The 13,943-nt window shown below is 35.7% G+C and overlaps 2 protein-coding genes across 3 annotated transcripts; both read left to right on the forward strand.

Annotated features, from left to right (window-relative positions):
* Window positions 1-207: 207 nt before the first annotated feature.
* LOC107952113 (DNA topoisomerase 2-binding protein 1-A) lies at window positions 208-7,208 on the forward strand. The gene is made up of 17 exons (XM_016887376.2): window positions 208-582; window positions 687-729; window positions 822-943; window positions 1,048-1,155; window positions 1,704-1,848; window positions 1,927-2,018; window positions 2,338-2,431; window positions 2,562-3,057; window positions 3,267-3,409; window positions 3,609-3,940; window positions 4,585-4,752; window positions 5,008-5,298; window positions 5,448-5,879; window positions 5,974-6,018; window positions 6,113-6,198; window positions 6,457-6,550; window positions 6,743-7,208. Exons 1-17 carry the CDS (start codon window positions 394-396, stop codon window positions 6,818-6,820), a joined length of 2,958 nt encoding a protein of 985 aa, XP_016742865.1. The 5' UTR covers window positions 208-393; the 3' UTR covers window positions 6,821-7,208.
* A 1,231-nt stretch (window positions 7,209-8,439) lies between these two features.
* LOC107952111 (NAD kinase 2, chloroplastic) lies at window positions 8,440-13,920 on the forward strand. 2 transcript variants are annotated; one of them, XM_016887375.2, is made up of 8 exons: window positions 8,440-8,742; window positions 9,190-11,112; window positions 11,730-11,851; window positions 11,932-12,073; window positions 12,170-12,394; window positions 12,610-12,684; window positions 12,792-12,893; window positions 13,453-13,920. In XM_016887375.2, exons 1-8 carry the CDS (start codon window positions 8,524-8,526, stop codon window positions 13,654-13,656), a joined length of 3,012 nt encoding a protein of 1,003 aa, XP_016742864.1. In that variant the 5' UTR covers window positions 8,440-8,523; the 3' UTR covers window positions 13,657-13,920. The 2 variants fall into 2 exon arrangements, with proteins under 2 accessions (XP_016742864.1, XP_016742863.1); XM_016887374.2 differs by having other exon boundaries at window positions 8,446-8,742; window positions 9,187-11,112.
* The last annotated feature ends 23 nt before the right edge of the window (window positions 13,921-13,943 follow it).

The raw sequence follows: 13,943 nt of genomic DNA on the forward strand, positions 1-13,943 counted from the left end.
AAAAAATTTAATTTAATTAACAATTAAGAGTTCAAAAAAATTAATTAATTTAATTAATACTAATTCAAGTCGGTTAGCCTGTTAAAAAAAACCCTAGTGTACCACCATGATATTTGTTGATTTGTAACTAAAAAGAAAAAGCAATAAAATGTTTTTTTTCCCCTTGAATATATAAAATATAAACTAAAAAATGGTTTAGAGCTTTTTTTTCCCAATTTTCTTGGCGGTTTTTTTTTCAGCCCTACCAAATATTTTTCCCCAATTTCAAAAGTTGCAAACATACTAACTGTTCCACCATTCCCACTGTCCCTAATTCCATCTCTCTTCAAGTTCAACCCTCGCCAGTTATCATTGACAAAATTTCAGGGATAAAGGTTGAGGAATCAAGTGGAGATGATGATGATGACGAAGGCGAAGGCGTTCATGGGATCGAACGTCTTCATGTCGCGAAACCTCGTCCCTCCTGAAGTATTCGACAAGCTTCACGGCGTTCTCAAGGATAACGGTGCCCAAGTCTTGCTCTGTTGCGACCCTTCTCGCAATGGCCCCGATGATTTCCACGTTATCTCTTCCTTCGATCACGTACTCCCCCCTTTTTCCCTCCATTTTTGTTGCATTTTACGATATTTTTGGCATCTTTCTTAAATGTCTTCTTTTTATTTAGTTATTTTACTTTTTTTTTTCAGGAGAAATTTGAGGATCTTAGAGCTAAAGGCTGTAAATTGATAGGTAGTGTTCTCCAGTTGTAGAATTCTTCTTAAATTTACAATGCTGGTAATTTATGGGATTTTTTATTTATTAATTTTTTTTTTGGGTCATAGGTCCTCAATGTGTGATTTCTTGTGCAAATGAAAATAGAGCTCTACCTAAACAAGGATTTAGTTGCTGTCTTGCAATGGACGGTCTCAAAGTGCTGGCATCCGGTTTCAACATGGATGAGAAGGTATTGCGATTAAGGTTCATGCAAATGCGTTCATTTTTATCTACTCGGGTAACTTATATGAACCCCGAGTTTCTATTGTTTCTTCTGATGATTTTTGCTCGTAGGTTAAGATTGAAAAATTAGTTATAGCCATGGGGGGAGTTTTGCATACTAAAGCATCTCTAGATGTTAGCTTCGTCATTGTAAAGAACGTCTTGGCTGCAAAGTATAAGGTACGTATGATTCTTGTAAAATGATTCTCTCTCTCTCACCTGCCTGAATTTGTTGTGTTTAAGTGCGCAAATATTGTTTAATTGGTGTTTTTATGAACTCATCATTGTTAGGACTTCTATATTCTTAAAAGATAGCTGGTTTTATGAACTTAGAATACATCATAGTGAATTCAGAAAAAAATAATATTATTAAAGGTCTTTTCCCACTTGAGTTAGGTGAGAAGGTGTAAGAAACTGCTATTTGATCCCTGTTCTCGCATATTTGGAGATCGTCATGCATGTGGGAGGAAAAACTTGAAAACAATCCTGATAGTCCTTGCAGGAAATGAATGTTCCCATTGTGGAATATTTAGTAATAAATTTTTGAATTTTGTGCACATCTGGCTTTGAGTTGGAATTTCTATTAACCCTTTTTATTGGACTGTGAAATTGAGAATAATTGTCTTTGGAGTTTCTTGGAGAAGGTATTATCAGAAAGAAGCTAATGGTTGCACATCACTTTATTATATACTATCACTGATTCTTATAATTATTTTCTGTCTGTGCAGTGGGCTTTAAATGTTCTGAAGAAACCTATCGTTACTATTCAATGGTTGTATCAGTGTTGGAGCGAGCACCGTGTTGTTCCTCAGGAGTCATACAGGGTTCTTCCTTTTACTGGATTGACAATATCTGTTACCGGAATTCGTGCAGGTTTATTATGTCAACCATATTGGGCCTGCTTGTGACAGACTACTTAATCATTGAATTCTAATTTTCTCTTCCTCTCAGATGAGCGAAAGGAGATTGAAAAGCTTATCATACAAAATGGTGGAAAATATTCTGCTGAACTCACCAAGAAGTGCACACATTTGATTTGTGATATATCCTTTACATTGTTCCTTAAGATCTAAGAATTGTTGTTATTAGTTGCGTATTCTTAGGTTCTACACTTTCACTCCACAAGCAACATACCTCTAATTTATGATCACTGTTACATCTACTTATTTAAACTTCAGTTGTCTATTCATTTCTGTTCAAGGAATGTTATTCAGTTCTTGAGCCATTTGCAAATTTTCTTACATCTTTTTGATGTTTATGCATTGCACCTCAATAAATGTTTTACTTCCATCCTTTCCTCTCCTCAGAATAACCATCCATGGCCTATTCTGAGTATTCATTTGTGATCTTGACTTTCCATAAGTTCCTGAAGGTGACAAGTATAAAGTTGCCCGAAGATGGGGTCACGTTCATATCATTGTTCGGAAATGGTTTGATCAATGTATTGCCAGAAGAGGTAATGCTTTGTTGTTAGTAATGTCTAGTATTCCTGAGTTATGATATCTGGAGTATTTGTACTACCATGTATTATCAATGACTTCAAATTGTATCTGACCATGAATAATCCTTTGTCCCTGGTGGAATAGCATGCCTTAACGAGGAGTCCTATCCTGTCCAGGGTGGCAGTGCATCTTCAAAGAAAAGTGTGAGTGGTTCCTTGTCAGCACAGCATAGTCAAGACAAGTTTAGGGCAAGTTCAGTGTCTGCAACCTCCTTGGTGGTTCCTGAATTTAATACGTCCACAGTGCCTTCTACTGGATTGGGAGATCCAGATCTTGAAGCTGCTCATTCTCAGAATACACCTTCTGTGGTATCAGATGCTCAGGCCATTTTTGAAGAGGATGGTGGTGAAGGACCAAAATTGCGGCCCTCTACTGAAACAAAGCTTGATGGTTGTGTTGCCAATGATTCTCAATCTGAAGATAATGATCTATACTTGTCAGATTGTAAAATTTCACTTGTAGGCTTTGAAGCTTCTGAAATGTGTAAGCTGGTTACCATGGTGCGTAGAGGTGGTGCATCCCGGTATATGTCATGTAATGAAAAATTGACGCACATAGTTGTTGGGGCTCCATCTGAATTGTAAGTATTTCTTCTTTTTGTGCAAACAATGTTGTGAGTTTTTTTTTTTTTTTCCCATGAATTTCTTCCTTTGAGTTCTTTCCAAATTGTGCTTTGCAAGCCATGCGTTTTCATCTTCTGGCCTCAATGTACTGATACATTTGTTACATTGACTGTTTCCCCCTGTTTTCATAAAGCTTTCTCTTTCGTATGTTTGTCCTTTTGTCTAGGGAAAAGAAAGAGGTAAGAAGCATTGCTGCTTCAGGTGTTATCCATGTGGTAAAGACCAGCTGGCTTGAGGACTGTGATCGTCAAAAGAAAGAAATCCCTGTTCATCAGAGGCATGTTGCATATGACTTACTTCTTCCTAAAGGTTGCCAATTATTCTCTGAAATCAATCAGTCTTCATCTTGAATTCATGTTCATGCTGGATGTATTTTGTTTTTGACATTCTCTTACAATAATAAGATAGAGATCTTGTTCTGGAATTAACAGATATCGTCAGTAAGTTCTTTATAGCTTCTGTTATGAATTATTTTTCATGTGTTTAACTGATCATCATGCTTGGACAGATTCTGCACACTCTGTCACAGGAGCAGTGACGGGAATTATCAATTCAAATCAAAGTAAATCCTCAGTTCCTACAAACTCTGGAACTGGAATGCCTTCATCATTTGGGAAAAGTCTAGATGATAAACCTAAAATCAACATGAATGAGGGAAGCTGTTTGAAAGATACTGTAGGATCATCCAAGCAAGGTCTACTTCCTACAATAAATAGTACAAGTAATTTTTGGCAGAAGCAGCAATGTGACTCTGTAGTCCAAAATCCTAAGAATGGGATTTCATCAACTGTATTTAAGGGGAAAACATTTTGTTTTTCAGTTTCCTTTCCTGAAGATAGGGTAAGAATCTTCCTCTATGAATATTTTGACCCAGCATGAGTATTTGGTTATGAATTTTTGAGATGATTCAACTTGAAAACGTTGATATGGACATGTGACTTTCAAGAAGAAATATACTCAAGTAAACTTGGCAAAAATTTTACTAGTACTACACTCACATAAGTATGCAACAGTATGCTTGAAAGTTGCCAAAAGAATTTATGCTTGCTAAAATAACCACCTGAATCCATCCTCCTTGTTGAGATTTTTTTTGGCCCAGCAACTGACTCACCCAACTGAAGAAGGGAATTGCCTTGTTTTCCCTGTAACTAAAATTTTAGACTGAAGAACGGCTCTGGAGGAACAAAGAGCAATTTATTTGCCATTGGTCAATTTGGGATGCCCTAATCTTGTAACTAAAGCCCCTGCCTCAAAGTAAGAGGCACCTGCCCATATCAATGATTTGATAACTATTTAAAACCCGTGTTGTTGCTGTCTAACATCTCAGATATTTAACTGCTTTTGAACTGTTTTAGCATGTCGTATTTATTTGTATCAGATATATTTCTTACATTGGCTCTATGTATTGCTATCTATCTTAGTTCCGATGGTGACTGTTTCTAGTGCTATTTCCTCCTTAATATTCTTTTAATTTCTTCTGCCAGAGAGCTGAAATTGTCGAATGGGTGGATCAAGGTGGTGGACAGGTTGTTGAGGATCAAGTGAAAAGGAATGTGAATTTTATTATTGAGTGTCATGGTGTGATACCCAGTTGTATTACTGATTCCCAGATTACTTATGTTTCTACTCACTGGGTCAGGTCTTGTTTAGAGGTATACATAAAACTTCCTCTTTGGTCATGATATACCTTTTTCTGGTTACATATAGTGCATAGTACATTATGTGTACTTGTCTAATACTGTTGCTACAGCTACCACTGCTGCTTCCTTTGGTTTCTTCTTTACTCTAAACCATCATGCATTGATATTTCTTTTAACTGAAAGTAGTAATTGGGTCTGAATAATATCTGGTTGGATTATATGTGTTTTCATAATCTTGTCAATGCTGATGGAGAACTGGTATTCTAGGATGGATGCTTGCTGGATGTTGGAAGTCATATTCTCTATTCGCCACTTCCCTGTCAAATTCCATTTCCTGGGTTCAAAAACTTCCGCTTTTGTGTTTCACAATATGAAGAGAAGGATAGATTGCTATTAAGAAATCTATGTTTTATTCTTGGAGCTAAGTTTGTGGAAAAACTTACAAAAAAGGTGACGCATTTGTTGTGCAAGTTTACTAGTGGACCGAAATATGAGGCTGCTTGTAAATGGGGAATACGGTCAGTTACATCAGAGTGGATATATGAATGTGTAAGGCAGGTATGGTTCTGATTCTCTCTCTCTCTCTCTCTCTCTGCGCTCATCTGTGCAGTTATGCATTTCCAATCATGTCTGCCCTGAAATTTTGTTGTTTTTCCTTAGAAATGATAAGATCAACAAAATTCATGTGTTCAATTTAAATCTCGTAGAATAAAGTAATATCTCTGGATCCATTTTGCCCTAAAGAAGTTACTGCTCAAGACCAAGAAGCAGGATTATGCACTGTGAGCCAGTTTCCGACTCAAGCTGCTCAAATGATGTCTGTAGATGTTCCCTCTCAGTTTACAAGTCAACCTCAGGGTCTGAGAACACAAGATCTTGGTGTTAAAATGGGAAGCATTCCTGGTGATAGAAATAATGGCTCTAGAGATGAGGCCGAACAATCAAATGATCATTTTAAAAGGGCAAGGCACTTAGAAGATGATGACCAGAATAATCTGCTTGCTTCTCGAGTGCATTTATGCGAGCCTTTTCTGCATGAAAATTCTACTGGAAACAACAAATTAAAAAATGCAGGTGAAGCTGCTCAAGTTTTGCCTGACGTAGATACTGTTATAGACTTACTGGAGCAAACTAGTAAGGTGAATATTGTTGTTCCTCTAACTGTATCACCTAATTGTTTTATTGTTCAAGATTGCTGGTTGGCTGACTCAATTATCTATGCTTCTTTTCAAGATTCATGATCAGAAGTCACCAGAGAGGAATGGGTGTGACAGAAGTGTATCCTTGTATTTGTTGAGTTTTCGATGTCTAGATGTCTACTCTCTATCTCTTATATAAGTTTCTTTATTTATCAATCCTTGATGTGGAACAGATATTTTTATCTGATTGTACGGGCCTTCGTCAAGATCATACGGATTCTCATTCCGTTATTGGGTTATCTCGACACTGGTTAAACCGGTACCTTGTTATATGATTACCAAATAATTGCTCTCCCTTTTAACATTTTAATATTGCCTCTTAGTTGAACCAAAAAAAGAAAATTATTAATGTCTGAACTTTAGTTGACTGCCTTGCATTTGCCAGAAAGCTTAATTAAGAAAGAACCTACTGAATTTTGGGACAATTGCAAGGCCAGTGGGGAATTATATTTCATTATAGCAAGCAAAAATCATTTCATTCTCATCTCCAATTGACATAATTTTTTTTTCTTTACAGGAATGTGAGAAAAGATGAAATCAGCAGTCATTCCCGAGATGTGAATGTGGGAAGCCTATATGGTGGTTTCAGTGAAACGCAAACAGAGTCTCAGGTTTCAGATCTTACTTGTCTAAGAAGTTCCATTTCCATCCTATGTTATCAGACTCGATAGAGAAAAATGAAAAGTGGGAGCAACATATGCTTGAACAGTTTAATGAATTTTAAATCTGTGAATCACCTATGATTAGTAATCCCAACTTTCAGGCTGAAGCCTCTTCATCTATCAATTATTTGGAAAATGCAGGTTGTGGGTTACGAAGAAGATTTGTCAGGCAGGCAAATGCTTATAGACCGAGTTCGGACCCGAAGTAGCATGACTTGAAAGCACTCAGGCCCGCCCTTGCCTACCAGATGCAACTTGATGGTTTAAACTCAGCCACTCAGGTATACTGCTTTCAGGCCATACTATGCATCAATCAAGTTATGAAGCCATCAGCTTATATACATAAATACATGCATATATATGCGTGTGTGTGTTATGTATGTATGTTCTGAAGGGGGAGATAATGTTATGGAAATTGTAACACTTATACATGCTTGTAATTTGAGCCTGTAAATCAATTTTCGCTGTGGATAAACATTGTGCTAATTTTGTGTATTCTATATTGTTTTTTTTTTTTTGAATTTTTTTCAACTATGTTAACTTTATGATTTGATGCTCTGATGGAAACTTCAACATGACCGAGTATTAAGACCTGTTGATTCGTGTATCCATGTGCTTGTGTATTTTTTTCATGTCAGAATTGTATTTAAGATATTTTATATTTATATAAATCAAATTTATAATTAGTGTAAAATGCAAAGCTGTTTCAAAATGATGCTTTCAAAACGGGTAATTTTAAGATTTTGGGCATTTTCAAAATGTTAGCATGTTAAAATACATTAGTGTAAAATGTTAGTATTTATGATTATTTTGTTTTGATAAATAATATTTGAAGAAGATTTAGGTTACTGGATTCCTAAATTAAAAAAAATATATATTACAAAAGGATAAAGATAATTTAATATATAAAAAGTATGCAATCATTATATTGATTAAAATATATAATTATTTTAATAATATAAAATAGTAAATATATATAAGAATGAAATAAACATTGCCTTTTAAAGTTCAGAATTTTTATTTTGTTTTGTTTTATGGTGGAACTATATTAATTAAAAGGAAAGCATTTTGAAAATTTTGGTGGAATTTGAGTTATTAAAAAAATATTTTGAAATTCTTTATATTTTTAGAATTTTAAAAATTTTGATGAAAATAAAAATCTTTCATTCCAACAGACTACACAAGTTTAAGTTGGTTTTTTTTTTATCAATACATTCAATGGGAAAAATAATCTAAATACTCAATCGAAAGATGAAACAAAATCTTATGAGGTAAATGACAGTTTTGACACATATAATACTATTTAAATTAAATTACTAGATTATTTTTCTGATTAGGTTAGCATCATAAATTAACTTAATAATAAAATTACTAAAATAACCTCAGATATAAGTTAATTATTACAATGACATTATTATATTTTTCTTATTTAAAAAATCAATTCATAAATTGTAAATGTTACCAACAACCAAAATTTTATTTTATATTTTTATCCACGTTGTACATTTATTATAATGATATCTTTATCTAAACTTTATTTATTTATTTTAATTTTGTATATTATTATTAGTTTCAAAAGATTTATTATTTTTAAACACATAACTTTAAAATTCTTTTATTTTATTTTGTTTAGGAATAATCATAATTAAATGTTATAAAATAAAATAAATGTAGAGACATCACATCAAGAAATTCAAAACCCAAAAAAAAAAAGAAAAAAGAAAAGAAAAGAAAGCAGCAGAAGCAGAAGAGGAGCCAATAAAATCACTCCAAAATCTCAACATTTTGGGCTTCTCTTCCTTTATTATCCACACAACAATTAAATTATTTCTCATTATCCACATTATTTTTTTTACCAATAAATACTTTTCAACTTTAAATATAAAAGAAAACAGAAACAAATAGTGAAACTAAACTTCCCTATGGTGGAATGTCTCTCTGCGTGCCACGTGGCGATCGTCGGCATGAGTAGGTTGTCTCCGGTGGCCGGATATTTCTCGCCCTTCAAAATCGATGGCAAAAGCAGCAAGGCTTTTGGGTTTGGGTTGAAGCGTAAAGTGGTGGTAAGGAAAAGGGTGAAGCTTGTAGTGAAGGCGGAGCTATCCAAGTCTTTCTCTCTCAATCTGGGTTTAGATTCTCAGGTTTATTTTCATTCACTTTGTTCTCTTTCACTTGGCCTTTATATCTTTTTTTTCTTTTTTCTTTTCAAATTATTTCAGTTTCAAGTTCACTGTGTTATTTAAACAATTACTGTTCGACGAAATGACCAGCATAGGGTGTTGGTTTGATGTTGTCGAATTTCTTTGTAATACTATTGTTTCTGCTGATATGATTCTGGGGTGTTTTGATCAACACATTGGAATTATACGTTGATAATGTTTTAGGCATCCTTAGGGACTATACTCATCTCAAACTTCAGTACCTTTCTGCCTATTTTGTATTTTTTTTAAATATGTTTTGAACGTACATAAGTCAAGTTGCTACATTTTTCATGATGCTTTTTTGGCCTTGCTCCTTTAATGTTTACTTCTTAAAGAGAGAGATTAAATTTCTTGCATTATCTGACACTGCTTTATTTGGATTAGAAGATCGCGCAGTCACATGATGTGTCACAGTTACGCTGGATTGGTCCAGTTCCTGGGGATATTGCAGAAGTTGAGGCTTATTGTAGAATTTTTAGAGCGGCCGAAAGGCTACATGCTGCTTTGATGGACACTTTATGCAATCCATTGACTGGAGAATGTAGTGTTTCATATGATTTCACACCAGAGGAAAAACCATTAGTAGAGGATAAGATTGTGTCTGTGCTAGGGTGCTTGCTATCTCTTTTGAATAAAGGAAGAGAAGATGTTCTTTCTGGAAGAGTCTCAATTATGAACACTTTTCGTGCAGCAGATGCAAGTGTGATGGAGGAGGATAAGCTTCCACCACTTGCTCTTTTCAGGAGTGAGATGAAGAGGTGTTGTGAGAGCTTACATGTTGCTCTTGAGAATTATTTGACACCTGACGATTCTCGAAGCCTGCATGTCTGGAGGAGGTTGCAAAGGTTGAAAAATGCTTGTTATGATTTAGGTTTTCCTCGCAAGGATGACCATCCATGCCATACATTGTTTGCGAATTGGCAGTCTGTTTGTTTGTCCACCTCCAAAGAAGAGATAGAGTCTAAAGATTGTCAGATAGCCTTTTGGATGGGTGGTCAAGTGACAGAGGAAGGTCTGACATGGTTGGTTGACAGAGGATTTAAAACCATTGTTGATCTAAGAGCTGAGACTATTAAGGATAACTTTTATCAAGCTGCCATGAATGATGCTATTTCATCTGGGAAAGTTGAATTTATAAGATTTCCAGTGGAGGTTGGAACTGCACCTTCAATGGAACAGGTTGAAAAGTTTGCATCTTTAGTTTCAGATTGTAACAAAAGGCCCATCTATCTCCATAGTAAGGAAGGAGTTTGGAGAACTTCTGCAATGGTCTCTAGATGGCAGCAGTACATGACTCGCTTTGCATCTCAGTTAGCAAGTGATAGATTATCTCAAGATGCAAATGGATCAGGAGATCATCAGGCAACTTCTAGTACTGAAGAAAAGCTCAAGTTACAAGAGACAAATGAGTTATTGCAAGAGACTTTGAATGTGATACATAGTTCGAATGGCGCACATCAGAAAGAAGCCTCCTCAGATGATAAAGAAGATCACAAAATTTGTGGAACTGGCATTGACCTTGTTTCCAGCCAAGTTGTGACTCCTGGGGAAGCAGTCGATGCAGAAGGAGCAGTAATTAACATCTATGAGACTGCAGATCCTCTAAACGCTCAGATTCCTCCTTGCAATGTTTTCTCCAGAAAAGAGATGTCTTGGTTTCTGAGGAGTAAAAAGATCTCTCCTGCATCGTATTTAAATCATCAGCTCAAAAGATTGGAACCTGTTCCAAGAGAGACTTCTATTACAGAAACACGGGGAAATGAGGTTGTTCGTGCTAACACTGAATCATCGTTTGGAGGGACAAGAAATTCTGATGGAATATTCAGTAATAAAAGTCCATCTAAAGAGCATAAGATCACTGCTGCTGGCAGTGGGAAGTACATGAATGGTTCTAGTTATGCTTCCAGTAGCCCAAATATGAATGGATCTCTTCAAGGACATTCCATGACTGAAACCAAAGTTGCTACTTTAGACGGGAATTTCAGTAAGCGCACTTCTACCTTGTCTAGCAAGAGTGAGAATAGCAATGGTAAGGCCTCCTCATATTCAAGTGATGATGAATTGGGGTCAATGGAGGGAAATATGTGTGCTTCTGCTACTGGTGTCGTAAGAGTGCAGTCAAGGAAGAAAGCAGAGATGTTTTTAGTGCGGACGGATGGGTTCTCTTGTACCAGGGAGAAGGTGACTGAATCCTCATTGGCATTCACTCATCCTAGCACCCAGCAACAGATGCTTATGTGGAAGTCTACACCAAAGACTGTGTTACTGTTAAAGAAGCTGGGGCCTGAACTAATGGAAGAAGCCAAAGAGGTAGTATTTGAAGATATTATTTGTTAAATTGTTTGTTAATGCCAATAATTGCTTCCCTGCACTTTGATAACTTACCAGAATGTTCCTATTCCAATAAGTTTTCATTTCAGTCTGTGTATATGGTTGTATAATCTGAAATTGAATCACACTGAGATCATCAGTTATGGTTTATGTGCATTTTGATGATGCAGAGTATAGACATATATAGCCCTCAAGTGTACATGCTTGAAATGTTTCACTTATTAGGGTCTTATTTGATTTGGTTCAATTTTAAGTCCTGCTGTTGTTGTTGCTGCATTGATTACTCAATTATCAGGAACTTCTTAAACGATTTCAGTATTTAGTGCTTGAATTAGTAAGGAGAGGTGGTATGGGTGCGGGAGGGACAGAGCTGGTGATTTGAACTTGTGACTTGTTGAAGGTAAAGTGGGGATAACATCTGGTAGGAAGCCAGTCTAAAGCACAATGAAGAAACATCCTCCAAGTTTAACTTGCAATGATAGTTTCTTGAACTGCCAGCTGGAAATGCATCTCTTTTTTATCTGCATTTGATAGCATATAAAGTCGCTTGTTTGATCTTAGCAGTTGTAAATATATATATTTTGTGTGATGTGCAGGTTTCTTCTTTCTTGCATTATCAAGAGAACATGAATGTCCTTGTTGAACCTGATGTCCATGACATATTTGCTAGAATCCCTGGGTTTGGATTTGTTCAAACCTTTTATAGTCAAGATACGAGGTACTTTATGATTTTTTTTTCTCCCACGGAGTTGATAATAAACCTGATTCGAATCCTACTTGTTTTATGCTCTTATGAAGTGATCTACATGAGAGGGTTGATTTCGTTGCGTGCTTGGGTGGAGATGGGGTTATATTGCATGCATCAAATTTATTTAGAGGTGCTGTGCCACCTGTTGTATCATTTAATCTTGGATCTCTTGGATTTCTCACTTCCCACACGGTAAGTAACTCAGTATGTGATCTTTGTTTTGGATATTGGATGTCCTTACAATTTCCAATTTGTTTAATTTTTTTCCACCTTTTTTGATTGATATAGTTTGAAGACTACAGGGAAGACTTGAAACAGGTCATCCATGGTAACAATACAGCAGATGGTGTTTATATAACTCTTAGAATGCGCCTACGGTGTGAGATTTTTCGAAATGGTAAAGCAGTTCCAGGAAAAGTATTTGATGTCCTAAATGAGGTTGTTGTTGACCGTGGTTCTAATCCATACCTTTCTAAGGTTGAATGTTATGAGCATGACCGACTTATAACAAAGGTTAGTTAATTATTTTCTATGAAAAGAAAGGAAAAAAAAATTTTAGCCTCCATTGTCAGATACAAGCGAGTTCTAGCTGTCACACTTGTTACCGACAAAGTCTTAGTTTATTCTAGGTTGTGACTGTTAAAATATCTTCTCTCATATAGCTCTAGAGGTGTTCAAATCTTTTGTTGCTTTCCCATGCTTTTATTTAACTTAAAATATGCCTTTAGGTACAAGGCGATGGAGTCATAGTAGCTACACCTACTGGAAGTACTGCTTACTCTACAGCTGCTGGAGGTTCCATGGTGGGTTGTCCTTTCAAGTTTTCAGAGATACATATGAGATTTATTCTATATAGACCATTTTGAATCATGGTTATTTTGCAAGTAACAACATACCATTGCTAATGCAGGTTCATCCGAATGTTCCTTGCATGCTTTTTACGCCTATCTGCCCTCATTCCCTCTCATTTAGACCAGTCATACTTCCAGATTCTGCAAAGCTTGAGTTGAAGGTAAAATTATTCATATATGACCATTCATAGTTCATTGTAGCAGAACTTTTCTCCATCTAATAAGAATCTGGTGGAATTCTTCTTTAAACTAGGATACCGTTTTTTTTCTTTAATTGGTCAAACGAGGTTAACAGTCTACTTCTTCGATGGACATGTTATTTCTCATGTTATATATTAGAAAAAAATCATTACCAATTTTGTTGTGCAATATGGTTCATTGCTCATCTAAAGATGTCGACGGGGAAGGAATAAATTTATGTTCTTTGATATGCTAATCTTAGTTTTTCAGGTTTAAAGTTTAGGGTTTAGGTTTGCGGTTGTATTTCTGAAACTGCTTCCCATCTTGGCATAAAATTTGTAGCTTGGTGGAGAGTTGTGGGTTTCTTTTGCACAAGCTGAGGTCACTTGTTACTAAACCAAGCATAAAAAAATTGTAACGAATACGTTTTTTCGACATGACATCACTGTATTGGAATCTGAAGGAATCTTCTTATCTACGTGACCTTTTTTTATGTACATTACATAAAGCATTGGAACATTGCTGTTGTTGGTTTCACAGATCCCTGATGACGCTCGAAGTAACGCATGGGTTTCTTTCGATGGGAAGAGAAGGCAACAACTCTCTCGAGGGCACTCTGTCAGAATATCTATGAGCCAGCACCCCCTTCCAACTGTCAATAAATCTGACCAAACAGGTGATTGGTTCCACAGCTTGATTCGCTGCCTTAACTGGAATGAGAGATTGGATCAAAAAGCCCTCTAAGGCCCCCACAGCTTCATTCTCAAGGTAGGTTGAACCTTCATGTAAATTGATGTATAGATATAAAATTATAACTTGGAAAGAGAAAAAAAGAAAAAGAAAAAAAGAGTTTAATATACAAAGAGTGAATGCTATTCATTACCAACATATGCTTCCCCACAAAAGTAGTGTTGGTCAATTTTTACCCTTAGATTGTACAAATACTGTCAGATAGGGTACTCACAACAGCTTTGAAATAATAATAAAGAAAGATCTCATAGTATTTTATTTCGTGAAAGAATCTAATCAGT

The sequence above is a fragment of the Gossypium hirsutum genome, chromosome A02 (genome assembly GCF_007990345.1).
Source record: "Gossypium hirsutum isolate 1008001.06 chromosome A02, Gossypium_hirsutum_v2.1, whole genome shotgun sequence".
Taxonomy (NCBI): Eukaryota; Viridiplantae; Streptophyta; class Magnoliopsida; order Malvales; family Malvaceae; genus Gossypium; species Gossypium hirsutum.

Bases quoted from the DNA above. Each gene is read 5' to 3' on its own strand.
- LOC107952111 (XM_016887374.2), top strand. From the start codon at position 8,524: ATGGTGGAATGTCTCTCTGCGTGCCACGTGGCGATCGTCGGCATGAGT. The intron at 12,074-12,169 runs GTAAGTAACTCA...TGATTGATATAG, and splicing joins GATTTCTCACTTCCCACACG to TTTGAAGACTACAGGGAAGA. The intron at 12,894-13,452 runs GTAAAATTATTC...TTGGTTTCACAG, and splicing joins CTGCAAAGCTTGAGTTGAAG to ATCCCTGATGACGCTCGAAG.
- LOC107952113 (XM_016887376.2), top strand. From the start codon at position 394: ATGATGATGATGACGAAGGCGAAGGCGTTCATGGGATCGAACGTCTTC. The intron at 3,410-3,608 runs GTTGCCAATTAT...ATGCTTGGACAG, and splicing joins TGACTTACTTCTTCCTAAAG to ATTCTGCACACTCTGTCACA. The intron at 5,880-5,973 runs GTGAATATTGTT...CTTCTTTTCAAG, and splicing joins TACTGGAGCAAACTAGTAAG to ATTCATGATCAGAAGTCACC.